This window comes from Aspergillus niger (genome assembly GCF_000002855.4).
Source record: "Aspergillus niger supercontig An12".
NCBI lineage: Eukaryota > Fungi > Ascomycota > Eurotiomycetes > Eurotiales > Aspergillaceae > Aspergillus > Aspergillus niger.
The window spans coordinates 1,548,102-1,574,542 of record NT_166527.1 but is presented as its reverse complement, the minus strand read 5'-3'; the positions used below and the strand labels follow the sequence as shown (position 1 = coordinate 1,574,542).

The following is a 26,441-nucleotide window of genomic DNA, read 5'->3' as shown; positions in this document are numbered from 1 at the left end:
AGTTTCTGGTGTAAAACTGATAGTTCCATTTTGATAGTCCTTCGCAAGTCTGGGTGTTTGGGGTTCTGTGTTCACCATGCTTACCAATGAAACATGTCTACAATGCGCAAAATGGTTTACTCCCTCTAACATTCAGATCCTGCTATACGGGTGGCCTAATCAGACTACTAGTTTGAATACTAGGTAGATGAGAGAGAATATTATCTACAGAAAGTCTAGCAGAAATTAAAGCCTCGTAGTGGTCTTCCCTCGCTGAATTCTCCCCACCGTTGAAAAAGCAATGCTGTCCGTAGTCTTATGAGTATGCACTAGAGATGAGAGCGGCTGCGGGGAAGCCTATCATGATCGGTAGATGCGCTGATCTGCCAGTTAAAAAATCCTCCTGTTAGCGAATGATGGCGACATTTAAGAGAGAATGCTCTCGTTGAACCCAACTTACATAAGAAGGACCTAGTGAGTCAATACTGGAAACTCCCAGTAAAGCCATCGTCGTCTCAACCTCATTTTTCAGGATTCTGATTGCCTTGTCGACACCCAGCTCGCCAAGCGCCAAGGCGTAAAGGAAAGCTCTTCCCAGTCCGACGCCTTTCGCACCTAAAGCAAGAGCTTTGACAATATCAGAACCGCGACTGATACCCCCATCGACAATAACGTCGCAACGGCGAAACACTTCGGGGCAATGTGTATGGATTGCAAGAAGAGTATCCACAGCAGAGGGAGCTCCCTCGAGCTGTCGTCCTCCGTGGTTTGACAGCCACGGGTGTACTCCGTACTTCATGCATAGTGCGGCATCTTCCCAGGATTGAATGCCCTTTATCGCAATTGGCAGGTCTGTTATCTTCCGTAACCACGTAACTGCGGACATCCAGTCGAAGTCGGGGAATATGTGGCTATTTTAAGTTAGATATCCTTCTCATCAATCAAATCCGGACTTATTGGGGACGCACGACCGCGAAACTGTAGGACCACTTGCAAACGCATTGTCTTCATCCGCTTGAATCCCAGCAAGCTCCTCCTCCTGTGGAAAAACACAGTTAATTCTGTAAGTAGAACCACACATGATAGATATACATACCTTGATGATTAAACGCACATCCCGTTCGCGCTTGCCGACTCGATTGGCATCAACAGTCAAAGCAAACGCCCGGTATCCCAAAGAAATAGCTTGCTTGATTTCCTTTTCCGTCACGGAAAGGTCCTCCAGAGCATATATCTGCCAGTATAATGTCTGCGTGTCCGCACGCGCATCCGCCAATTGTTTCTGCGAATAACCGGTGTTGTTTGGGACCCAGTGAAGAATGCCATGTTTCCCAGCAGCTTTGGTCAAAGCCAGATCCCCACTCGGATGAGCAAGTTTAGCACCTCCTGCAGGGCAGATGAAAAATGGCGTAGAGTATTTTGTACCAAGAATGGATGTCGTTAGGTCGATGGTCCGGATAGGTCTTAGGACTCGCGGACAAAAGCGAATACGTTTCCAACTATTACGGTTCCATTTAACGGTTTCTTCATCTTCAGCCCCAGATTTAAAGACTGCATGTCGCTCCAAGTGTTTTGATTAGCCATGGCTACCTACAGTATCTTGTGTCTCTAGTGGTACTTACAGGCAAACGAGCGCGCGGGTAGTTTTTGAGAGGCAACAAGTTCAAAATCATCAATGTTGACAACGGATCTCAAAAGTGAAGGGATACTCTTCTCGAGACTACTTGCCGATGAAGACATCTTAATTGGTGCAGAGACTGGTGCGGTATTCATATCGGAATCTGCCACGGGGCCGAGATTGGCCCTATTTCCATATCAGTACAGACGCTCAGTAAAATAATGATGGCTCAGAGTATTTCTCATACTCTCGGCATAGATGTTTCTCAATCACGTTATCTGGGTGGATGGGCTCGAATGCTTCTGTTGCATCCCGCCCAGCATATTGTAGGAGGATACTCGACCCTCCGGGATGAGAGTCCAAGTACGAGCTCAGGTCGTAAACATTCCCTTTGATGATAACCAAACATCGGCCTTTCGAACTCTGCTGGCTGACTTCGGCTCTAGAAGGTATTAGCAGCTGCTTGCGATGTTCAAAAACTCCTCTGACTCGCCTGGTAAACATGTTCGCGTAATCTGGGAGATCAATTCTTTGTCGCTGCAAAATGAACAGCCGTGGTTGCTTACTTGGTTTTTTAAAGCAATGGTCTCATTATATTGATTGAAATGTCGTGCACCGAACACGGTTACTCCGGTCCGGAAAAGGGTCATGCTTTATCTCGGCTAAGGGCCGGCAGCAGTATGTGGGGCACGGATATTGCCCTTGCGGCATACCCATTCTGTCTTATTATTTCTTAGAATCAGTTGCGCTTTCATACGAACCATACGCAAACTTCAAGGACAGAAATCATGGAGAACATCTTCGCCAAGATAGCACAAGATACCACCAAGTTCGATCTTGGAGATGAAGAAGTACAACTCCCTGACTATCCAGACGATAACCTCAGCTTGAAGCTGACGAGGCATAGGGCTGGAGAAAGCTATACGAACCTTTATATCCCGAGGCACCGGACAATGTCGGCGTAGTGAAGGACGAATCGTACGGACCGGCCGAGCGTAACCGACTGGATGTATATTTCCCTCTCGAGGAGAAGCCGGGAGGATACCCAGTTGTGCTCTACGTTCACGGAGGTGGATTTTTTTCTGGAGACAAAGGATGGAGTGAGAAGGTACTTGCACGCTGCAATGACAATACCTATTCGAATGCTGACCCGCTGACACAAGTGCTGGGCGAATGTGGGATTCTTCTTTGCGCAGCGTGGTTTTGTCACGGTTCTCGCAAATCATCAACTAGTCCCGCATGTCGTCTACCCTGGAGGGGCCGATGATATGCAGCTGGCTCGGGAATGGATTTCTGAGAATATTGCAAAGGAAAAGTATGGGAGAGGAATACCGGAGAAGGTCGTCCTTTTGGGTCACTCGTCCGGTGGAGCACATATTGCCATGAATCTATACGCCGCAGGTGATGAATTCCTCGACAACTGTCACCTTCACTCATTACTGACTCAAGATATAGGGGATCCAAAACGGAAAACCAATGTCCCACTATTCCCCCCTGTTGCGGGAGTCATTTACCTAAGTGTACCGTTCTGGTTTGACAGGAGAAAGCCTGTGCGACAGAGGGTCATTCGCCATTATTGGGGGTCAGACGAGGAGGAGGTTTGGGGTGTAAGTTAAATCAAGTCTCGGGGCTTTTCAGACTGTCTAAAGGACGCTACAGCCTCTTTCTGCCCTGGGACTATTCAGAAATTTGCCAGAAGATTCTCCGTTGTTGTAAGCTTACTTCTAATCATGAAGACACGACGCCCAAATACTTTGTGCTGACAATCGAACAGGGATTCTGAGCAATTGCCAGTCTATATCGGAAGTGTCAAATGGGATTGGTAAGTTATGGAGATGTTAAACGAAGTGCCCATCATAGTAGGCAAAGCTGACCTGGCAATAACTGAACGTACCAGAAAAGAGACGGCCGATGCCACTGTGGCCTTCCTCAATGCCTATCGTGAACGGAGTAAGCCTCCAGGAACGCTACCAATGTTTCATGTACAGGATAGACATAATCATGTCAGGTTAGCTATATCTTCACCTAGCCCATGTCTTCCATTGTCGGGTCTGATGCCTCAACAGCAACGTCTTATCCATTGGAACTGCAGATTCCGCACAGGCGGAAAGACTGTTGGATTTCATGCAGTCTTGTGTGGCAAAAGTCGATCAACGAATTCAGCGTACGCTTTCTGTGGATCACTAACCTAACAACAACGGTGAAATTCGTTAACGATATTTGACAGATGGGAAGGAGACCAGGCATAGGGAAGCACCACGCTCTACCCGCCTCTGAATATTCAACAACAAGAAGTGATAAGGACCGTAGTGAGAATTAGAGTTCCAGATATCAATTTGAGCTCTTATCTGTGATATTACTATCAAGCTAGACTCAATAGCCTAGCAGACACCCGCATTTACAGGAATCTCAACGTTCATGATGTCTCGAGAATTTGACCCATATGGGTAAAGCAGGGGAGCGAGTCGGTCGCCTTGTAGTACCTTGCCTGTTTTCATAAGAGTTCTGTCGGTCAACTTGTAATTAAATCATTGTAGCAAACTGAATGGGCAATAAGAAAGACCGTACACTCTGAATTTCCGGCAAGGTCTTTCTACTGACCCTCGCAGATCCATTTGTCAAATTGACATGTGTTTTCGAGGTGTCTCGATCTACCTGCGAAGATTCTATTAACAGTCTGAGGTCTAGCTAGAGTGATCCAGCCAACCCAGGTAGGTGTAAGACTCTAATCGAAAGTGCTGCTTTACAACCCGGGAAACATACCTTATCAACAGAAATCGTGGTAGGCTCTACATACCAGGAAAGATAGCCTGTCAATTTTCCAAAAGGTTATCGGCGGACGAATACGTTAAGGATACCCTAATAGCAAGTCATCCTTGAAAGCATACATAGAGTATACCTCGGACTAGGCCAATGTCATTCAAGCAACTATCAAGGATAGTATTTAGGTTTCCATAGATACATCACATGTGCTGGGCTTGCTTTTAGCTTTAGAACGTTCCACATAAGTAATCTGATGTACGTAGATAAATGCAGAGCGAGTGAAAAGACCTGTCTGCTAATAGAATACCGTAGTAGAGTAATTGCCGCGGTTGCAAGCGGATTCTCAGTTGGCAATTACACTCTTCTGGTATGCAAAGTTTCGATCTACTGACTCCTTGAACCACTCCCCTACACTCTTTGGAGGACTGGAAGACGTCCAGAATTAGTAAGATGCTCCCCCACATTAGGATATATAAACTTACTATTTCTTTTGTGGGCCTTGCATGATATAATCACGCCTTCCCTGGTTGAAATAGGCAATCGAGTAACGTGAGGGCGATTCTCCTACATCCGTCGCTCGCACTCGGTGGAAGGTAGATTTCAGGCGGTCGTCTGACCACGCCACTGGAGATTTAGATATGTTAGAGCACGTACACTGCATATAATCCAACACAAGATTATTGACTCACTCAGCATGTCACCGATGTTAACAACAATCTGCCCGGTTTTGGCAGGGAGAGGACTAAAAACGTCACCCATTGCGAAACTCGTATGCGATTCACGGCCAGGACAGATCTCCAACCCGTCTTCACCATCTCGCTGAAATAGTAGGGTAAGACACCCGATGTCTGTATGGCTTCCAGCCCGCCAGGTACCAGCAGCATCTACTGTTGGTGGATAATGGATCAGCCGCAGCTGTGTGAGACAGTCAGGCTTGGTCACATCGTTCGCGACACAGAAATAATCGGATGGGAATCCCAGTGCGGTCGCAAAGCAGATAACTGCCCGAACAGGTTAGGCTTCCACTACAGAATGCACCATTGAAGCAAGACGTACAGAGTTGTTCCGAGATTGTCGCACATTTCGCCATGAAATGAGCAGTAGTATCCCGGAACCCAGGGGCATCCTCATCGCTTGGCCAGTCCGACCCACGTTGGAGCCAGAGAGATTCCTTCTCGTCATACATGCCAGTGCTGGGGCGCAGCTGGGCCTTTGTGTAGTCAGTATATAATACTCGCACCCCATTGCAGGGACGTATAGCTTGCCTTGTACTCCCACCCATTGTTAGTAACGTTACTATGAGGAGTCTTCCCCTTGACATCGGATGGCAAGTCGAAGAAGGACTTCGATATGGCAAATTGCTGCTCGATTTCCTCGACGGTAATTCCGTGATCTACCAGTGTCAAGAACCCAGCTGTCTCGGCAGCATGTACCAGTTGTTGGGTAATCTCATCTTTTCTTCTTTCGAAGTCTACTCCAGGGAGTCCTCGGTGTTAGCATCTTTTAAGCTCAGCAACGGCCTCCCACTTACCGTTGAGAGAAATAACAGGTACCACACGCTCGGCCATTATGGTAACGCTTTGTTAATCGGTTGGAGCTTATGATGCTTTAGTAAGAAGATATAGAATAATGCTTCCACTTGGGCGGTCGAAATCAACTACTATGATGGAGATCTTTGAGCTATAAATCTCGCCCTCTCTATAGTACATCTCATTCCACATGATAACCCAACGGTACATAGCCGTGATTGCCCATATCCGACGGAAACACCGCGGCGTACCCAGCTGTCGAAGATCGGTACTTCTCTGGGTAAATTTCAATGCTCTTATCAGCATATCGGTGCAATAGCCGCTTCTCCTCAGCTGCAGTTATCAACTGGTCACACTTCTAGATTGAATAGTAGCCACAGAGTTTATATTACAGTGTGCAGAGGCGTCTGTTTTGGACATGGAACGAAATTATCCATGTGATTTGTCCCCAATATGTCGGACACCAAGAAAGCCGAAATCAGCAATGGAGACGTCGAACTTGGAGTTGTAAGTACCTTTGATCAACATTGACGTAGCAAGCATAATTATCGCTGACTACTTTAGGGATACAATCGTCCAATTGGCTTTGCAGAGCTGGCTCACAATGGAATCAAGCTGGATGAGGCTCGACGTTCAAACGCCCTCAAACTTCTTGCAGAGCAAAGAATTGAAGTCGATATCGCATCCCCAGCAGCCAAGAAGGTACTTCGCAGGATTGACATGCGAATAATGCCACTGGTACTCGGGCTTTATACCCTACAGCTACTCGTTAGTATAGATTCGGGACTGTCTTATACGTCGTACCTAATTGCCTATACCGCAGGACAAAAATAGCCTGTCTTACGCTGCATTGATGGGAATCAAAGAGGATACAAGCCTCACTGGAGATCAGTACGACTGGCTAGGTTCTATCGTCTAGTATGTAGGACACCTATCACCTTCAGAAACTCTCTTCCATCACTGACGCACGATCTCATTTAATTAGCTTCGGGTATATGTTCGGTGAGATCCCGGCGGCATTTCTAATGCAGCGCGTGCCAATGGCCAAGTATCTCGGTGTGATGAGTATGCTTTGGGGGACTGTTGTCACCTTGCACGCTGTCTGCCATAATTTTGGGGGATTGGCGGCTGTTCGCTTTCTCCTGGGATCCATTGAAGTATGCACAACGCCTGCTATCCTTTATATCACTAGCTCCTGGTACACTCACAGTGAGCAAGTTACCCGAGTTGCAATCTGGTATTCAACTAGCGGCTGGGCTCAGGTGTTTGGAGGCTTCTTTGCCTGGGCTATCAACCAAGCCCCTGGATTCAAATGGGAAAGTCTTTTCATATTCTATGGCGGTCTCACATTTGTTACGGGAGTCATAATATTTTTCCTTCTTGCCGCATCGCCCATTGACGCTAGCTGGCTATCCGACGATGAAAAGGTCATTGCCCTTGAAAGAGTCCGGGCTAACAAGACAGGCGCTGAGATGTGGGCATTTAATTGGGACCAACTAAAGGAGTCTTTCTGCAATCCTCGTCTATATTTAATCTTTCTAGTGATGGTTTCAACGGGGCTTCCCAATGGTGGCTTGACAGCATTCGGTAGGTCCACTGCCTCTAGGAGGCGTTCCTGGCTGACTAGCAATTTCTTTTTGCGCAGGGCCAACCATCATCTCGGGATTCGGCTTCGACACTAATACCACCACCCTCCTCAGTATGGCTCCAGGAGCATGCGCGGCTATTGGCACGGTTCTGGCCACTGTCGTGATAAAGTGTACCAATAGAACTTTTGGTGGTATTTTTGTAATGATTTTGGGCTGCGTTGGCGTCATTATGATGTTAACCATACCGGAAGAAGCCAATGCAGCTCGATATGGAGGCTACATCCTCACAATGCAATGTGCGTCTTCACAAATATCTCCACCAGGTGATCCACTCCACTGTTGGATACTTTACTAACCTCCTGGTTTTTAGACCCAAATGCGATATTGGTTGTCCTCGCTTTTATTACGGCTGGGGTTGGTGGGAGTACCAAAAAGGTCGCATTTGGCGCGTCCTATCAGCTTGGATATGCGGTTGGCAACATTTGCGGCCCACAAACGTTTCGGGCAAACGAAGCACCCAACTATTATGTGCGCTTTTGTTTCCCACAACCATTGGCATTATCGAGACTAATATGAAAACAGACGGCTAAGTTCACAATGTTAGCATTCTTGGTATTCACAGCCATTCTGCTGGCTTCAATAGGTATTCTCCATCGGCATTGGAATCATAAGCGCGACAGGCAAGATGCTCTAGATGCCCAAAGTTCGTCCCATTGTCCCCGAGGCCATTATTGTGCTCGCTTCTTACCAATTATAGGGCAAATTGTCCGCGAACATGTCGTAAATGAGGAATTCGCTGATCTGACGGATTTTCAACTTCGCTCATTTAGGTACCCTTTGTGAAAGGGGTATGTCAAGACATAATGGCGGTCAGAGCACCACCGGTGCTTAGCTAGATATGAAATGATACGATGACTAGGCTGTGCAGCGTAAGCCCAGAATAATGACCAATTCATCCGAGAGATATAATCCTGCTGGACTCTACCTGTATACCTAAATACTACTTTTGCAATTTCTGCTGCAAACTGACAACTCTCCGCAAGCTTGATTGGGGTGTAATGAAGCGTTAGAATTTATGGCTTAATAACGATATATTCTACCTAAAAGAAAACGAACGAGGGAAACTGACATGACTCTTGAGGCAGAGTAAGTATAAGCGGCGGATTCGAAAGCGTGGTGTGTGCGCCATTACTTTCTCCAAATATGGCGAGATTGAGGACTCATTTGGCACCACGCACAGTCCTAAGGTCCAGTACTACGTGGAGCTCAGAGGGAGCCTAGTTAAGAATGTATACAGCGGGACAGCGCACAAACTATTAGGTTTCTGAAATCCTGAGAGCGAGACTAAAGAATACTTGTTTTTCAGTCTGATGCAGCCTAAGGGAATATGATGATCGTTTAATTAGAAGAAAGGGTGAGAGCTTGATATTCAGGAACACAACCTTGTCACTTGACCCGGAAGCAAATGAATAGAGGATTAATAACAAAATAGCGAAGCAGAAGCAGACGAGGGTAACAGGCATACTCCGGAACTGAGAGGATAGATATGCATAAAAATCAGTTGCTGGAGAGTCTTCCTTGCGAAGAAGAAGCTAAAAAAGAAAAAGAAAGAAAGGAAGAAAAAAAAAATAAAAGAATAGAAATGGAAATAGAGAGGAGTCGAGACGGCATTTTCAAGCTACTTTTGCTCCCTTCATCTGGGCCTCCTTCCACTCCTGATTTATTCCCCGATAATCATGGATCGTATAACCCTCAAAAATCTCCGCTCGTAGCGTACGCTTTCGCTTATGATTGACCCCCAGATCCGATAGGAGCATATCTGCATATGGCACCGCATCGTAGACAAATTCTGGATACCACGACGAGAACCCACAGGGATAACGATGCTTTCCGTATCGACTCAAGAGTGCGGTCTGATGATAAACGTCCTCCTTATCAATCTCAAGTCTTCCAGTTAAATAAGCAAATGTCCACAACGCTTGGCATTCTGCGATGATGATGTTGCTCGTGCTGTGGACCATCTTAACATATGCAATAGAATTATCACCCTTCGACGCAAGCGACGGCGGCGCAATGCCGCGGTATAGGCGGAAGGGACTGACGTCTTGTTTGTAGGGGATACCACGTGGAGGATTCCGGAGGTATGGAAAGCGGCTTAGGATCTCCTCGTCTGCTTTGGTATCAAGTATATCCCAGAACTTTTCTTCCTCTGCGCTTAGGTTGCTGCTTGGAATGCCGAGGCTCGCATCGACGCCATCGGGTTTATACTTAACCGACGGGGCGAGCTTCCAACCGGTGATGGCGACTAGGGCATCCGTCTGAAGGCTGGTACTGTCTGCGAAATTCACGATTCCGGGACCCGATAAGTGGTCAATATCCTTCCGTGTGATCTTGACCTGGCCAGTGCGAAGATAGTCGTGAATATCGGACGGGTAGTTGAGAACTCCGACCCGAGCAGACCAGAAGAGACTTCTCTAGCGTTAGTGACGATTGTGGGAGATTGTAGGTGAATTTCATACCTTTCCAGAGGTTCAAGATGTTCCAAGCATTTTTCTCTGCGATAACCGTTCAGGTCAATAATATCCGTCCTCATTCCCTCCCAAAATTTGTGCACGATGTATCTACCCAAGCGAGTTTGATGCAGCGCCTTTCTGATCCAGCTGAATCCATCAAAGTCACCGAATATGCATGGACTAAACCATGTAAAAAATCTCATGGTCACTAGAAACTCCAGTTTTGTCTTGGCCCCTGCGAACTTAGCCCATGGTGATGCCATCCAAACTGCACCCCCTCCGGACTCGCGTATGATCCAATCCACCTTCTTGCCGTTCGATGCCATTAGTTGCACAACATCGTATCCAGTCTTTGAAGCACCCACAACGGTGACGGTTTTGATATTAGGGTCCTGCGCAATACGCGCTCCCTCCTCGCGCAATTGGACATGGTTGATTACCGGCCTTCCAAACTCCTCAACCCCGCGGATATTGATTGGGTTGGCGGTCGACGACAATCCAGTGGCCATAATAAGTTTTTGACATGTATATATCACAGTCAGAATTGAATCGCTGGTATCCGTAACTAAGCGCCAGCCTTGGCTGAGCTTTTCAATCTCCAGAACCTGGATTCCGAAGTGTATCCGGCGACGGATGTCGAAGTGGTCCGCGAAATCATTCAGATAACGGTGCAGCACATGGCCAGGGATATGACCGTCTTCGGTGATGCCATATTTGGCGCCCATGGGGAAGTCGGTGAATTCATACGTTCCCCCGAGGTTGTTCGTCTTGAGTCCTTCATAGCAGTTTTCTTCAGCCCAGACGCCCCCAATGGTCGGTCGCTATTGTTTTAATTAGACCTTGGGCTTGCCGGGAAAAAAGGAAGAAATTTCTGTGACTTACCTTTTCAAGAAGCACAATATCTGTTTGAGGTGACAGTTCAAGATAGGTTTTCGTGGCTGCCAGACCACCTATTCCTGTCCCAACCACAATTACCTCGGCAGTGCGGTATTCAAGTGGCATCTTGAAAATTTTCCTTTAACTTGGGAAAGGCGTCGTATAATTGTCAAAAGAGTTGATTCTTCAATCGGGATGCAGAGGCATACGTCAAATGTTTTTATTTTCTTTCCTTGCATCTCTGCATCTCCCAATTTGCATACCCCGTGTCTGGAGAACCCAGGGCTATGAGTGGGACTCTACACCACGAATCTAGTCTAGGTGGGGATAAGCCCATCAGCGTTATCGTAGATGAATCTTACGTGGGGCAAGAATGGGGAGTGCGAAGAGGGTGGGACTGCATCACCGTCCCCATGGACTAGGTGCATTATCCGGATAGTCCAGCCGGCTATAGAACGCCGTCCGGGTGATCCCCACTTTCGGCTCTTATCATTTTGCTTCCCTTAATCGGCAAAAGGACGGATAACCCTCTCTCCAAAAAATGGAAAATCTTTCAGTCCCTCAGACAGTACCCATGTGAAAACTGCTGTAAGACAAAAATCACGGCTTTACATGTCAACACAGATCAGCGGATCAACTTAACCCCAATTTTGACCATTCGATGAAGGAGAGAAAGTGTACACAGGCCGATTAGCTTCCATTCAGGGCCAACTCTGAAGCATTACCTCGCTTTCCACCAACTAATATCCATATTGCTACAATAATCTATATTTCTGTTCTATGATCGCAACCACATCGCATAATCCTGATCGGAGGAATGACTAGGACGCAACCATGACTGTTGACAGGAAGAAACCACAAGCTAACCACTCACGAGAGAAGCGCTATCGCTGTTCTATGGCAGGGTGTGGCAAGGCCTTCACCCGGTTGTCTCACCTGCAACGACACTCGCTGAACCACTCTGAGACCCGCTGGGTCTGCGGTCGATGCAATGCCTCGTTCAAGAGACTAGACCTGCTGGGTAGGCATCAACAGCCTTTTTTGGCGACATGTTCTAACTCTTCCTATAGAACGACACAAAGCCCGCCATACGATGAAGGATGGTCTGGCCGGTGGTGCAGGACTAGGCATCCTCCAGACACGCCGGAAAACTATATCTGGCTTCCATACGGCCGAGGATTCACACTCCCCTTTGCCTTCGCGCCTGGTGCAGGATACAGACAAGGGTAAGCCTTCCATAAAACCGGCATATCCTCCTTCCTCTTGTCACATCGATACCCAGAATCAACATGGCGACACTGGTGACGATGTATCTGCGGGTCAGCAACCATCCGAACGCAGTCCCCGTAGCTCACATTCAGTACTGGATGCAGCGCATGTGGCAGATGTAACGAGTCCCTCCATGAACCTGGATGAACTGACCAATATGTACTACGATACTTCCTTTGATTCGGTGCATTTTGATGTAATGGGCTTGGCTTGCTCCCCTCCAGCCACGGGTCAGACTCTACCCCATTTGGAAGTAGAGGATCAGAATTATCAACAGGAGATACAGCAACCGTCCCCTGCCCCTGACAGGCCGTTTAGCCTGAACTGGGCAGAAATCCAGTCCAGTCGTTCAGAAATGGCCATCCCAAGACAGGATACTGAGTCAGCATGCGGTGTGCAGCATACCACGAATATCGCCCCACATCCATACGATCCGTTGGTAAGGATTTCTCTACGTCTAGGAAGCAGACTTTTCTGCTGCCCTAGGTTGCCCTTTATTGTGATGTGGGCAAAACGTGCTGTGGATGCTGACCACTCTATAACAGTGTCTCCAACCCCTGATACACGTTGTGGACTTACAGACTTCGGAGAATGAGGAGGCACAAGGTGCCAGTCTCCATCCGAGTGGCAGAATCGCCCTTTCCATTTCCAAACGAGACGATATTCTCAGGCTACTATCTGAAATACGGCCAGTAACACCAGAAGGCATCATCATTGATGGCAATACAGCGCTATTGTCGATGGATAACATGCATGAATATATCAGTCTTTTCTTCCGCTTTTTCAACTCATCCTACCCGATGGTGCATGTGGCGACGCTGGACATAGAAGGAGGAGACCCTATCTTTTTACTCTCCATAATTATACTAGGACAGACTTACAAAAACAAAGACACACACCAACTGTCCGTGTACCTATACGATGCCCTTGTGCCGTATATCCTTAGCGGACTGATGAGCGTTCCGATCCCCGATTTACCGATACTTCAGTCTTTTCTCATTCTTGAATGCTATGGCATGTATCGAGCTGGCCCGTATCAGCGCGAAAATGCTATGTTGATTCACACCCTTTTGTTTGGTGTAAGTATGCACCCGGTAATCAAAAGATAACATATGCTCATGTGTAAACTTAGGCCATTCGGCGGGTATCCCGATACCACGTCCGTGGGGGGATTATGCTCCCTAGTCATCTAGTCCAACCCGAACTGGGCTGGAAGGACTTCGCCTACGCCGAGCAATATAAAAGGTATCTAAACTGAACCGTTCATCTTCTAATAGCCAGCTTTCTTTCCCTTCCCATTATTGTTCTTTCTTTCTTCCCTTACCTAACAACTATCGATCAGATTAATCCTCTTCGTCTTCATGTGGGATACGCAAAACGTATCCTGCTACTCCGCGATGCCCAACATGTCCACGCATAATATCCAAGTCCCGCTTCCATGTTCCCAAGATTTGTGGGAAGCGCCCAGCGAGGCAGCCTGGGAACAAATCCGGAAATTCCACATGGAGCCAGCATGCTTTAACAATATGATCAAACACCTGGTTCAAGATGGAGATAAATTTCAAAGCCTGCCGATGGACAGGTTATCGCTCACGCTGGTTCTGCATGGGATCATGTCAATGTGTAACGATATTGCGCATTTCGATAACAGGTCTATCTATCTGAGCGACATAGACCCCGGCGGGGAGCCATGGAGACCATGGCGACGGAGGATGGCCCATGCCCTGGAGACGTGGAAGGCACACTACGACGCTTACACCATGAGCTTGTTTCAGAGCATGGGCGACGGCTGGGCCCCAGGAAGTAATCACAGGCAAGAAAGTGTTGCCATTCTGGCACTGTACCATACCGCACATATCGTAATCAACTGCGAAATTCGTCACCTGCAGGCTGCTGCCGGTGCTAAAGCTATCTTTGGACATATGGTGATGCCAGAAGATCGCCAGATGAGTGAAAACTGGGTTAGGGATTGGGTCTGCACAGATGCGACCGCCGCAGATCAGGCAGCATGGCATGCGGCGCAGATGATTCGTGAGGGAATTCTCAATTTGAAAAATTGGGATGTGAACGGTGTATTCCACTACCCATGGTGTTTGCTGATAGGGACGCTGACATGCTGGGCATTTCATCACTTCGGTAGCGGGATATCGGATTCCCGTGAGATATGTAGACATCCAGATGAGAGAGAGATGCACCAGGCGCAGTCTAGAATGCTGATGAACCACATGGTCTCGCTAATGGGGTCCGTATCTCCGACGCATATTCGCCGCACTCTGGGAAAGTGCTGTACGCATGGTCTTACTGTTGAAGTCGCCCGGTACTTGAGGACTGTGCGCTGGACTGCGGCATTCGAGGCTATGAAGCTGCTGGTTGGGTTGTCAACAAGGTCCTGATCAACTATCATGACCTGGACATTTGTTCCTTGCCTACCTGCCCCCCGATGATGATATTTCCCTGCTTCTGCAGCCCACCGCTACTGCAACAAACGCTGCTAAAGCCAATATTAGTTCCCTACTCAAGCAGTATTTCAGTATCAACGTCTCAGATGGAAGGTTTGAGCACTAGGACACTGATTATATCTTTCTCTACTTATGAACGAAGCTCCCTGGCCTACATTTTTGAAGGCAGCAGTCAATGACATACACATCATTGGCTTTTTCAACTATTTTTTCTCGATGTTCTCAGAGACTCTTGATATGCAAGTAAAAGCATAGATTATTATCATTCAGAAAGCGGGGTCTGACACGTACCAAATTTATAGATGATCTCACACAGCCTTGCGGATAATACTCCCGCATTTAATAAGATCCAACAGTTACTTTAACTATTTTAAACTATTTATACATTAGAAAGATTCGATATTTTAAAGAAAAAACGGAGTAATAATTATAGATTAATCAATAATGGATTCAAAAAAAATATACATGGTAAGAGCAGAAGACCTACGTAAACCTTGGGTCGCCGATCGTTCCCCCGGTCCACTCGAAACCTTAGTATCTAGTGCATTAACCCTGCCAACGCCGGACTCTCGGCCGGTCTCGAAGATTCTAGCCAACCCGGGTGATGGTGCTCCTCGGAGTGGCTCTGTCCAAGTGAAAAACAGATCGACCCTCAATTTTTGGCTTTTCAAGGTAGCTAAACAACATATCTATCTAGGCCTGTTCTTAGCTGTGGTTTTTTCACCATCCAACCTATTAACTTATGACCTAATATCAACTCGGTTCAATACCGTCTCTTGTATAAGCATGCCCACAAAGCCACCATTCAGTGTTGACGTCTCCATTTCAAGTACTTTCTGCACTCCTGCTTCCATTCGCGACGAGTACTATACCCCCTACATTCCTACTACGGATACTTCCCGCTTTTTACAGAACGATCTCTCTGTCGAATGTCTTAATCGGGTTCAGAAATACCTGTGGTTGGCTGGCCGACCCATGCCACCCAGGCCCCTAAACTATCAAACCGCAACTTCCCGGCAAATTGTGCCAGATGAGAGGATCGACATGCACATGGTCTGGGAACCTTCACGGCGTATCCATTTGAAGCCCCTCCCGCGATACCTCCTAAGCCATCAATTTTGGAAATCTTACCTGATCTGCAAAGAACCCTGTCCCTGCATGTCCAACTATATGTACTATGAGACAGATAGAGGGGACGGGGTTTGTCAACAAAAACATCTATACGAATGTGGTCTAGGATTCTTATATTCTTATATCGCTTTAATTGAGCGAGAGAGTGATTTTGCTATCGCCCAGGACCAACACCTATTACCACACAACGTCACATGGGAAATGTGGGTTAAATTGGTCAAGGAGCTCTTGGAGAACGGAGCTACTAACCCTAAAAATATCAATGCACGTTACTTGTTCGGCGAACTTAGGCTTTCACGACTCAACAAAATCTACATGTTTCGTTATGGCAGTATCCTACGAGGTTATCACTTCACATATCAAACATATACTGAGTTATTCTATGATTATCTAACACCCCTTACTGCAACAATTGTTTATGTCGCATTAGTGTTGACGGCAATGCAGGTTGGGCTGGCTACCAAGCTGCAGGGCAATGGTGCATTTCAAAATGCTTCGTATGGTTTTACCGTCTTTTCAATCATTGGCCCGCTCATTATACTTCTGCTAGTTGGTTTTCTTGGGTTCGTCCAATTCATCAATAATCTTCTGGCGACATTTCAATTCAAACAAGAGCGATTCGCGCACTACAAGCTACTGAGCTCACACAGTTGATAACTTGATCGTGTTCTCTCATTATTTGGAAAGCTGGGGCGGCTCCTAATCTCCTAATGACTATAATGCAAAGTTATAATGTTGACAAAAGAACACAGCCAAATGCCTCATTGGCCTCAGCAGCTTGGCAGAGATTGTGACTGTATGACAAAAAGGGCCGTGACCCTGGGATCTGCTGTACTAGGAAGCGTGTCGCTCATTATAAATAAGCTTATCTTGGGGAACAAGCAAAGGACACATGATGTGTAATGCGCAAGACCTGTGAGACTATGACCCACAATCTACTAGGAAAAGTGTCAGATGGTTATGGTAATCACCCAAACTATGGATTTTGGCTCTGGCATATTATTCGATATAGTATATATAAGGTCAGTAAGAATTACTAAGCTTTCATTTATTTTTATTTATTTTTGTTGATTTTAAACATAGGTTCGGTTTCACGTATAGCTGGTCCTTCACAACTTGCAAACTAGAGCCTTTACCTCTCCGACCATTCTAAGTATTTTCTCTTCAGCCCTCTGCTCTCTGCATGGTTCCGTATTGCATTGATGCCTTGACAAATTGCGTCATATGCCGGATCATTTCGTGAGGCGCACTTGTTCAGCCCCATATGATCTTTCTCGACTGCAAAGTTTTCGGCCACATCAAGCATTGCAGCATTCCTCTCGACAATCTTTTTCATTCTTTGTAAGTATTTCTGGTATGCAGAGCATGCAGTGGTCTGTACTTACGAAGCCTAGATATATAAGTTGAGCAAAGTACGTATGGAGCCTCTCATACATCGCGACGAGCTTAATATCTCTTCTTCTCCGAATAACGCTCATGAACCGTTCTTGTAAGTCTGATAGATGAGGATTATCCCTGTAGAGACCCTTCAGTAGCATTGTGCTCGATCCAAATACCCATGTCAGTCGTGCTATCATGGCTCCAAACTGGGGAATATCGGACCCTTGATGAGGCGTTCCAAGAAAAATTATACCGATTGTATCATCCAATATGTCCCTATACTGTCTGTCCGTTTTCGCCAAGCATATTGCCTTTACAAATTAGATAAGTCAGATCGCTTTAGACTGGTCATGGTGCGCTGACCTCTTTGATTATAATGCCACCAAAGCTATGCCCGATGAAAATGATGCCACACTGCGGTATAAGCCAAGGAGGTTACTTCTGTGTTTCCTAAAGTTATCTCAATTATCTGATGACTGACCTTGTGGTGTTCACGCCTTGCCTCGTTTACTGCTCGTAAAAGCATCTTGGCATTTTCAAACGGCGTGTTGTTGCTCGCCCGGACAAACCAATCAGAGTTATGGCCAAATGTCATGACCCGTGCTTTGCCGAAATCTCGTGGGAAAAGGTCCGTTAGCCAGTTTACGCGAGACTGGTTTGGGCCTCTCGTCGTCCAAGTAAATTCAGGGTGCGCGCCTAACCCATGTACTGCGACGACGCTGTGGACAGTCAGTGTAACATTAAGAAATTGGAGCGTATGAAAGATATACTCTAGTCTGCGGTTGGGAGGCTCGCAGTCCACTATTGTTCTTATACCTCGTTGAAGAAGCTGTCCATGGCGCTTAAACGCGCGTCTAACGTAGTAGTAAAGAATCCCAGACGCGCCTATCGTCAATCCAAGTACTGAATAAACACTTATGGAGCCTGGACAAGGCCATTCCATGCTGGCAAAATAGGTATGTGGTAGTTGCAATTCAATGTCACCTGACAACAGGTGGCTCATAAGTGCAAAGGGGAATGCTACTGCAGGGCATAATTTTCAAGATAAACTGTCGCCCAGAAATTGCCATTACTCCAGATATATTTGCTGGCCACTCCAGCATTCGGTTTCAGCGCCGAACAAATAATCCAATAAGAAGAGTTTACAGCATGACGGTATCAGCGGCGGCGCCACGTCGTACCCGTATTCATAAAAACCTTAACATGAATATATGTAGCCCACGAAGTTAATAACAATGTCCTGTAAGTTACACTTTCTTTGCATATTATGACGAAACGCTCTTACGGGATGAAGCACGTATAGTGCCTATCGACGAACGTGATACAGATTTGTAAATGAAAGTCGTTTTGTTGAGTTAAAGCCAATATTCCCCTCTCCCGGACGCCCAAAGATGTAAGTAAATTTATAACCCTGCCAATGATACCTAAGTGGAATAGCATAGATAGATTCTACTAGTCAGCCTCGAAAAGTCATCTTCCGATATATATTACGCAATTATAGTATTTGTTGCGTGCTGACTTGGTATATTCAAAACAGAATAAAAGAAATAATTCTTATATTGTTTTTTATTGCATAGATAGATTAGCTAGTTTAGCTTTATATGATCTTGTTGTAGAGAAAAATATTATTATCGTTTTTTCTATTCATCTACTTGGATGTGACGCCCTACTGCTACAACTTTTGTCAACAGAGGGAGCTATATGGGTGCGCTTTGGGCTTCGTTTCTACCCTAATGAACTAGGCGATCTGGAGATCGCCCAGGCCCATCGACTCTTACTTATCCTGGACAGGCTAGGACTTTTCTGAGAAGAAGACAGGAGACTGCGAATTAAATATACTCTAAACCTGGTCCAAATAGATAGTGAGCTGGGTCCTTGGGACATGATAATAGACTTGCACGGGCGCATTTGCACATACTGTTTCAATATAGCAAGTCTCGGTCGGTTTGATTTGTTTCACAAACTGAAATAGCCCCGTCTGTCGGTTGTCTTCTAGATTCCTTGGCAGAGGCAGTTCCAGTATTTCTCAAGACAGATAATGACAATATATCATCAAGGGCATATGCAGTCCAGACAACAAAAGATTGAAAAAGCAAAAGGAAAAACATACAACAGAAGGGATTCGCTGGTGGTCACCCACCCAACTACTAACCTCCCGGCGTGTGGCTTAAGTACGGCTGAGCGGACGGGAAGCCCTGTTTTCCACACCCTGTGGTCGTATGTACTTGCTTTGCCTTTGACTAGAATTATATAGGACTAAATAACTGAAACCGAGCAGACCTGTCATGGTTCTTTTCATATTCGAGCACAATGCAATGCCAATACCATGATCATAACCTCACTCATTAGGCTCACGGCTCTAAAGATACATTGTATTACAACGCAAGTGGGTAATGGCCCCAGTCCAAGCAGTTGTATGGCCCAATGCTCAGTAAAGAAAGCGCTGGAAATATTTGGTACATGTTGTGTTCTCTGCTAGAAGAATCACTGGTGCATGTAGGGGCTAAGAAGCGGATAGCACAGGTTCTGTTCCCGTTCCGCAACACCCGCAGCACCCGTACCCCGCCTCCGCCTCCGCCTGGGTACTATAGTACTTTGTAATGTCTGTCCCACGGCTCTCCAAGATGTGATTAATTACTTCCATCTCTTTGGATCATTCCCAATCCCGATATTAGCCGCAATATCCGTTACAAGCACCCAATCCGGGTAGATAGGCAATAGTATATAATGCAGATCTTGGGAGTTTATACCACCTACCAGCTCCTTCTCCAGTTCACAAGAAAAAATGGTTGAAAAAGGGGAGGCAAATTATCCCGAGGCCCTGTTCGCGAGGCTGGAAGACTCATTGGAGAAGGCCATCGAAGATGGCGTATTTCCCGGTGTGGTAGTGGCAGCGACAAATAAGACTGGATCTCTGCGATATGTTAAGGCATTTGGGAGATCTGCCTGCAATGACACGGGCGTACCGTTGTCGCCCCAATCCGTTATGGCCTTTGCGTCTATGACCAAGCTTATGACTTGCATCGCGGCGTTGCAACTAGTTGAACGAGGAACTATAAGTCTAGATGATGACGTTGGACCTCTACTTCCCGATCTAGCGCAGTCAAAGATACTTACAGGATGGGACAAGGAAGGCATACCGCTCCTGAGAGAACGCCAAAATCCGATTACTCTTCGACACCTCCTGACGCACACTGCCGGGACAGGCTATGATATGACGAACTCGGATCTAGCCAGGTTTTCAGCGTGTCAAGGTCGGCACATTAACTCTGGCGAGACGGTCAAGGAAAGATTTGGATACCCTTTGACTTACGAGCCAGGGACGAGTTTCGAGTATGGTTGTGGTATCGACTGGGTTGGTCAGCTAGTGGAAAAACTATCTGGTCAGGATCTAGAAAGTTATATGCAGGAGAATATCTGGGGTCCGCTTGGAATACAGGGAATTACCTTCTGGCCAGCAGCTAAGCCAGATATCCGCAATAACCAAATCCGCATGGCAATTAGGGAACCCAACTCAGAACGTGTGACCGACTTCACAGGACGATTCTTAACTGAAGGGGTAACAGAATGCTTTGGTAGCCAAGGTGCTTATGGGGACATGGAGAGTTACTTAGAAATTCTCTTCTCACTACTAGTTGATGACGAGAAGCTGTTGAGTCGGCAGACCACAGAAAAATTGTTTAGCCCGCAGCTGAGCCACTCAAGCAAGCATTCGCTGAATGAATACATCAGAAACCACCCCCCGAATGCGTTCATTGGCATATTCGATACCGAATCCGAATATGACTGGGGGCTCGGCGGCATACTGACCACGCAAGATACGCCGTCGGGGCGACAGAAGGGAACACTAATCTGGAGCGGAAAGCCAAATTTATTCTGGGTATGTCCTCCCAGCCTGCGGATATTAGTTATAGGTCCACTGACGTAGCTAAAACAGTTTATTGACCGTCTTTCTGGACTTTGCGGTGTGTTCGGGGTACAGGTTCTCCCTCCCGGAGATGAGAAGATAGGCAAGATGATACAGATATTTGAGAACACGTTGTATAGTAGTTGTTGTTGTTGTTGATTCATACGCTGACCCCTCGCCTGAGCGACATGCAGGGTACTACTATCTCCACACTCTATGTACATCCATTCCTCGTAGACTATTACTTTCCTGACGAACTTGGAGCCTCGTCAAGGCCTGTGGTGGCCAGTGCCTGGGGTTGTGTTTTGCCGCCCTCGTGGCGCGCGACTTCGGAATCTCTGCGATGCCTCCGCAAAGTCCAGGACCGCCCCGAGGACGCTACTGTCTTGCGGACCATCTTGGAACCTACCCTCCCTACCTTGTCCTGCTCCTCCCAGCATATCTGAAATATTGTTGAATGCCCCTCCAATCTTCCGTCGGAGGGCTTGGCGTAGCCCACTAAGCCGCGGGCAATCGATTAACACGTGGACCACGGTTTCCGTTGCCCCACATTCACATTTCTCATCGTCTCGGAGCCCGCGCTGTTTTCCGTGTGTCGCCAGCCATGAGTGGCCGGTCCGGAGTTGGGTGAGTAAGTAGGCTCGGTTTCGGGGGAGCGAGCCGTAGAGCCGGCGGGTCCGGTTGGCCGGTAGGGCCCGATCAATGCGGCGGAGATGTCCTCCGTTTCGAGAGGCCCTCCATTCTTGGTGCCATTCGTCGCTAATATTCCTGCGGATGTACCTTTTCTCTCGTGACAGAAGATGTCTAAAGGGGTGTCTCTTTTCACCCCCTACCGTGGCTTTGGCTAGGCGGTCTGCTGCTTCGTTTCCAGGGTTGCCGCAGTGACCCGGAACCCATTGTAGTCGCAGTGGGATCCCTCGCGCCCTGAGCTCCCCGGCCGACTGGTGAATCGCCTGAATGATACGCTGGCCTGATTTGTTCCAGGAGTTTTTGATAACCTGCAGGGCCGACATGCTGTCACTAAGGATTGTCGCTGGTTCTGCGTCTGTTGCTCTGGATCTCTGGTTCTTCTGCGCGAGCTGAAAAACCAGCCCGATCGCGTAGTAGATCGCCATTAGCTCAGCTGCGTAGACGGACCAGAACTCCATCGAACCAATGCTGACTTGTCGAGACCCTACGATCCGCTGGTTGTGGTCGAGAGCCACCGCCGCGGCTCCTAGCTGATTCTCTTTGCCCGAGGCATCCGAAAAGACTGTAATGTTGGGTGTGGCCGCTCTTGCTAGAGCATTGGTCTGTGCTTTCTCCCGATCCGGCTCAATTTCAATATCGGTGAAAGATTGGGCTCGCCAAGGTGCTAGTGGTCTGGGGTCAATTCTTTCCAGGGCTTGCAGCCGCGTGAGGTTCATTGTTCGTAGGGTTTCTGCCAGGGGAAAGCGCGCCCTATTGCCGACCTGGGTGCTGCGTACTCTTGCCCGGCTGATGACATCATGGACTGGGTGGTCTTCCGGTAAGGTGCTGAAGCGGGCTATCACTATCTGTGCCCGTTGCTTGAGTCGCAGGTGGGTAGGCAGCATGTGGGCTTCGACTTCGAGAGCTGCCGTGGATACTGTCCGGAAGGCCGACAGGATCCGGATGAGGGCGGTCCGTTGAACTGTCTCAAGAAGCCTCAGATGGATCTTGTCTCGGAGTGGTTTATGCCAGACTGTGGATGCGTAATCCAGCACTGGTAGCACGCAGGCCTGGTAGAGCTGGCGCATCTGTTCCGGCCGAAGGTGCCGTAGCCCACTCAGGGCTATGTTTACCTTGCTTGCTCGTTGAACTGCTCTCTGTACGTGCTCTTTCCACCGCAGCTCCTTGTCAAAGATGACTCCTAGAAGCTTGGCAGTGTCGGCTGGTTGAATAACCTGGCCGTTCATCCGGATCTGTCCGATTCTGTGTGCCGTTTTGCGTCGGGTCAAGTGAATCAGCTCGGTTTTTTCAGCGGCAAATGACGCGCCTGTTTGACGCGCCCATTGTTCAATCCGCGGAATGTCCTCTTCTTGGATTTTCTTGATATTCTCTTCCGCTGACGAGCTGATCCGCCAGCGGAAGTAGTCATCGATGAAGGCTGATGCTCCACCATTACTGTTGACCGGTTGATTAACTAGATCTGAATTATAGAATCCAAAGAGGATTGGCGAGAGTGGGGATCCTTGGGCCAGGCCTGCATTTCCTAGGGGAAGGTCGTCTGTTTCAAAGTCATCGAATGTGATACTAGCTTGTCGGTCCTCCATGAAGCTGCTGATCCATTGTCGGGCCTTTGACGGAATGCCTTTGGCCCGTAGTTGAACGTCCAGGCTAGACTGGTACACTCCGTTGAACGCGCCTTTCAGGTCAAACGCAATAAGTGTGACTATTCTGGACTGTGCCCATGCTCGGTCTATCGCATTGGCAAGGACAAGCAGGGCTTGCTCTGTACTCCGTCCTGGCCTGCCTCCATACTGTGTATCTGGAAGAAGTCCATGTTTCTCTGCCCAGTACGACAGCCTGCGCGCCATGACTGCCTCCAGGACCTTCCCTAGGGTATTGAGCAGTGAGATCGGTCGGTATGCCCCCGGGGCTGAATAATCGGGTTTGCCTGGTTTCCGCAGCACGACAATCCGCGCCTGCCTCCATTGTCTGGGGTGATGGCCCAGGTCCACTGATTTCGTGAAGATCATGGTGATAATATCTTTAAGGTAGGTCCACAAGTGTTTCCAGACAAGCGTGGGGATCCCATCTCTACCAGGGGCTGTAGTCCCCTTGGCCACTCTGAGCGACCGGTAGATCTCTTGTTCAGTAATCGGTTCCCATGGTAGCTCCTCCGCGGGGTTCACCAGTTCCTCTGGCTCGGGTTCAGCCATCATGGGGAAGAAGGCTTGCAGGAATGCCTCTGCTTTCCCTTGGTTATCTGTCACCTCTTCAGTGCCTACTCTGAGGGTGGGGATGCTCATGTAGGTATCCCGGGGCCGCGTGTAAGTAGCTGCTTTCCACAGATGGCCTTCGCCGGCTTTGTCAAGAAATTCCTTCCAGTGTCTACCTTTTGCTTTCTCAATTGCTCTGGTCCACTCTCGTCTTTTCTGCCGCATTTCTTCGAAAAGTATCTTCGTCATTGGGTGGTTAGGCCCTAGCAGGGCGCATCTGTTTTGCCACCGTCGCCGGATCTGGTTAACCTCAATCTGCTGGGCCTTGAGATCCGTAGTGAACCAGCGCTTCGAGTATGGGCACGGGGCCTGCACCGGCACATGTCGGTCTAGGGCAGCTACTGTGGTCTGGATTAGGTTGTTGACCGCGTAGTCTAGATCCTGGGCCGACTGAATATTCACAGGTGGGTCGATCTGTCTTAGTATATCTTGAGCTACTCGGGCCCAGTCAGCTCGGTCATACGCCCTTTTCGGTTTGGGCTTTCTAGTTTGCTCTGCCTGGAGATTCCATTCCGAATATGTTCCTCGGTGGTCTGACCCATAGTGGTCGTGGTAGAGTTGGCATTTGATCAAGCGTGTTACATCGTTGGTAAGCGTGAGGTCGAGAACTGATGTCTTTCCCGGTTGATTAAGGGACCAGTATGTTATGTCGCCTTTAGCCAGGCACCACTGTAGCTCGTGGGCTTGAAAGAAGTTGATCAGTTCCTCCGCATGTTGTGCGAAGCGGTGATGGACCGCGCGATGGCTCCATGCAGGGTGGTGACGGTTAAAGTCGCCTGCTAAGATAAGTTTTGTCGTACGGCTATTCTGCTCTGTATGTTCTTGGATAATTTTCTGGATTTCCTCCAGTATCTCCTGGGCGCTGCTGGCTTCGAACGGCTCATGCATCGCTATTGGCGGGATGTAGATTGAGAATACCAGGTACTGTAGTTCTGAAGTCCAGATTTTGATGCCTACCACGTCTGGGTGATTGCAGTGGATCTGGCGGTGTGATGATGTGGAGATCCTCCGGTTGACATAGAGGAGGCTGCGGAACCGCGGTATTTCCGGGTGTGTCGGTCGGTAGAGTCGCCAAGCACTGTGGTTAACATGGGTGTGGTATGCTGTCTTTGGCGGTTCCTGAATCAGAAGTAGGTCCAGGTTTTGGCTTTGATGGTCGTTGATGAGGGCTTCCATCCCTGCCCTCGATTTCATGATGTTCAACTGTAAGATGCGAAGGGTTGCCGTCATTGGAATGGACTGGGGTTAGGGGATGCCTGACATGCCCGGTCGCCCGTTGGGTGTTCTCCATTGCAGTCTGAGCATCTGGGTCTTATTCCTGGGAAGCAGTGACGCTGGTCGTGGTGACCCGCGCAATGTCCGCACTTCACTCGTTCCTTGCATGACCAGGCTAGGTGGCCAAATTGTTGGCAGCGGCGACACCTCTTCTTCTCCACCCGGTAGGGTTCCACGCTCCCGATGAACCTTTGCCCCACTAATATTCCGTTATCTATAATCCATTCTGCTGCCTCCGGTGAGTCCAACCAGACCCCCATCGAGGCTGATTTCCCTAAAGGCATGTCCCTCTTCTTCAACCATGCAATATCTTCGACCCGGAATTTCTTGTCATGGAGGTCATTCTCAGCCATAATCTTCTCGATTCCCTGTTTCTTGTTTCCTTCTAGTTCAAAGTCCTCAGTTGGGACTCGGTGAACCACGATCCCAAACCGGGGCTTCACTACTTTGGTGTTGTTTCCCAACTCCTCCAGCCACTCGGTGCTGTTCCGGGCTGTCTCAGCAGACTGGGTGTCCCGGAATCGGATGACATACCCCGTTTTGGTAGTACCAATGCCCGCGACTTGCACTTCTTTGGTGGTCTCTGCGTTCAGCAGGGCGGTCCTGATGTGCGTGTTCGCTGCTTCAGTAGGAAGGGCTCTTGAGAATCGGTCATTGTCAACATCTTGATCGAGGGTTGGTGCGGTACTAATTCGGACACAGTTGGGTTCCTTCCTGGGGCGCGGGACGGTTCTCGCTGGGTTTGGCTGAGGGTTGCCAGCAGCCACTTCCGCCCAGGATCTGTTCACGGGGGCGTTCAGCGGTTGTGCCTCCAGTTTGGCCCGTAGGGCTTCGATTTCTTCCTGCAGTTCCTTATTGTGGGTTCGCAGGAGCTGTTGTTCAGCTTTCAGTTCTTGGACCTCCGCCCTCACTGTCTCAATTATTTCAGTCTGGTGTTTGAGTGCCTCATTGAAGCTGTTGAAATACTGTCGGACGTCTTGGTTCGTCACCCGCCCGTTGCTTTCTCCGCCGGTCGCAAATTCAGGGTTCGCGATCGGCTCATTTTCCTCTCCGTCGAGGCCGCGCCTGCGGCGTTTTCTTGCTGCTGGGATCCTTGGGCGAAAGTCATAGTCGCTGAAAATTGTCGCTGTTTCTTGGGTGTTTGTGGGATGGGGTTCGGTAACCCCTGCCGGGATCGCCATCGGGCCGAGACTAGTGCCCGCTCGGCACAC

At 48.2% G+C, this 26,441-nt stretch overlaps 11 protein-coding genes and 1 non-coding gene across 12 annotated transcripts, besides 1 other annotated feature; 5 read left to right on the top strand and 7 right to left on the bottom strand.

Annotated features, from left to right (window-relative positions):
* Window positions 1-225: 225 nt before the first annotated feature.
* An12g06530 (uncharacterized protein) lies at window positions 226-2,101 on the bottom strand (the record flags this gene model as incomplete). The annotated part of the gene is made up of 6 exons (XM_059750977.1): window positions 226-336; window positions 440-890; window positions 948-1,018; window positions 1,076-1,530; window positions 1,602-1,783; window positions 1,845-2,101. 6 exons carry the CDS (start codon window positions 2,099-2,101, stop codon window positions 226-228), a joined length of 1,527 nt encoding a protein of 508 aa, XP_059601860.1.
* A 284-nt stretch (window positions 2,102-2,385) lies between these two features.
* On the top strand, window positions 2,386-3,917 carry An12g06520 (uncharacterized protein; the record flags this gene model as incomplete). Its single annotated transcript, XM_059750976.1, has 7 exons — window positions 2,386-2,448; window positions 2,505-2,705; window positions 2,794-3,204; window positions 3,392-3,419; window positions 3,495-3,547; window positions 3,627-3,761; window positions 3,825-3,917. The coding sequence occupies 7 exons, from the start codon at window positions 2,386-2,388 to the stop codon at window positions 3,915-3,917; spliced, it is 984 nt and encodes a 327-aa protein (XP_059601859.1).
* A 786-nt stretch (window positions 3,918-4,703) lies between these two features.
* On the bottom strand, window positions 4,704-5,928 carry An12g06510 (uncharacterized protein; the record flags this gene model as incomplete). The annotated part of the gene is made up of 6 exons (XM_059750975.1): window positions 4,704-4,785; window positions 4,843-4,984; window positions 5,050-5,361; window positions 5,417-5,593; window positions 5,658-5,831; window positions 5,892-5,928. 6 exons carry the CDS (start codon window positions 5,926-5,928, stop codon window positions 4,704-4,706), a joined length of 924 nt encoding a protein of 307 aa, XP_059601858.1.
* Window positions 5,929-6,342: 414 nt separating this feature from the next.
* Window positions 6,343-8,321, top strand: An12g06500 (uncharacterized protein; the record flags this gene model as incomplete). The annotated part of the gene is made up of 8 exons (XM_059750974.1): window positions 6,343-6,396; window positions 6,454-6,657; window positions 6,713-6,807; window positions 6,875-7,476; window positions 7,535-7,774; window positions 7,849-8,006; window positions 8,061-8,181; window positions 8,236-8,321. The coding sequence occupies 8 exons, from the start codon at window positions 6,343-6,345 to the stop codon at window positions 8,319-8,321; spliced, it is 1,560 nt and encodes a 519-aa protein (XP_059601857.1).
* Window positions 8,322-9,151: 830 nt separating this feature from the next.
* Window positions 9,152-10,993, bottom strand: An12g06490 (uncharacterized protein; the record flags this gene model as incomplete). Its single annotated transcript, XM_001395669.1, has 3 exons — window positions 9,152-9,947; window positions 9,998-10,812; window positions 10,874-10,993. The coding sequence occupies 3 exons, from the start codon at window positions 10,991-10,993 to the stop codon at window positions 9,152-9,154; spliced, it is 1,731 nt and encodes a 576-aa protein (XP_001395706.1).
* Window positions 10,994-11,701: 708 nt separating this feature from the next.
* On the top strand, window positions 11,702-14,529 carry An12g06480 (uncharacterized protein; the record flags this gene model as incomplete). The annotated part of the gene is made up of 5 exons (XM_001395668.3): window positions 11,702-11,888; window positions 11,938-12,575; window positions 12,682-13,215; window positions 13,269-13,381; window positions 13,479-14,529. The coding sequence occupies 5 exons, from the start codon at window positions 11,702-11,704 to the stop codon at window positions 14,527-14,529; spliced, it is 2,523 nt and encodes an 840-aa protein (XP_001395705.3).
* Window positions 14,530-15,039: 510 nt separating this feature from the next.
* On the top strand, window positions 15,040-16,380 carry An12g06470 (uncharacterized protein; the record flags this gene model as incomplete). Its single annotated transcript, XM_001395667.3, has 1 exon — window positions 15,040-16,380. The coding sequence occupies one exon, from the start codon at window positions 15,040-15,042 to the stop codon at window positions 16,378-16,380; it is 1,341 nt and encodes a 446-aa protein (XP_001395704.3).
* A 478-nt stretch (window positions 16,381-16,858) lies between these two features.
* On the bottom strand, window positions 16,859-17,632 carry An12g06460 (uncharacterized protein; the record flags this gene model as incomplete). Its single annotated transcript, XM_059750972.1, has 3 exons — window positions 16,859-17,077; window positions 17,112-17,417; window positions 17,588-17,632. 3 exons carry the CDS (start codon window positions 17,630-17,632, stop codon window positions 16,859-16,861), a joined length of 570 nt encoding a protein of 189 aa, XP_059601856.1.
* A 1,578-nt stretch (window positions 17,633-19,210) lies between these two features.
* On the bottom strand, window positions 19,211-19,329 carry 5S rRNA. The gene has a single exon (XR_009468044.1). It is a non-coding gene; the product is annotated as a 5S ribosomal RNA (ribosomal RNA).
* A 562-nt stretch (window positions 19,330-19,891) lies between these two features.
* On the top strand, window positions 19,892-21,034 carry An12g06440 (uncharacterized protein; the record flags this gene model as incomplete). Its single annotated transcript, XM_001395665.3, has 1 exon — window positions 19,892-21,034. One exon carries the CDS (start codon window positions 19,892-19,894, stop codon window positions 21,032-21,034), a length of 1,143 nt encoding a protein of 380 aa, XP_001395702.3.
* A 112-nt stretch (window positions 21,035-21,146) lies between these two features.
* Window positions 21,147-26,441: a mobile genetic element (Title: probable transposon Tncw1 - Aspergillus niger).
* Window positions 21,283-25,149, bottom strand: An12g06430 (uncharacterized protein; the record flags this gene model as incomplete). The annotated part of the gene is made up of 1 exon (XM_001395664.3): window positions 21,283-25,149. The coding sequence occupies one exon, from the start codon at window positions 25,147-25,149 to the stop codon at window positions 21,283-21,285; it is 3,867 nt and encodes a 1,288-aa protein (XP_001395701.3).
* An12g06420 (uncharacterized protein) lies at window positions 25,182-26,441 on the bottom strand (the record flags this gene model as incomplete). The annotated part of the gene is made up of 1 exon (XM_059750971.1): window positions 25,182-26,441. A coding segment is annotated over one exon (1,260 nt), but the record flags the coding sequence as incomplete, so codon positions are not given.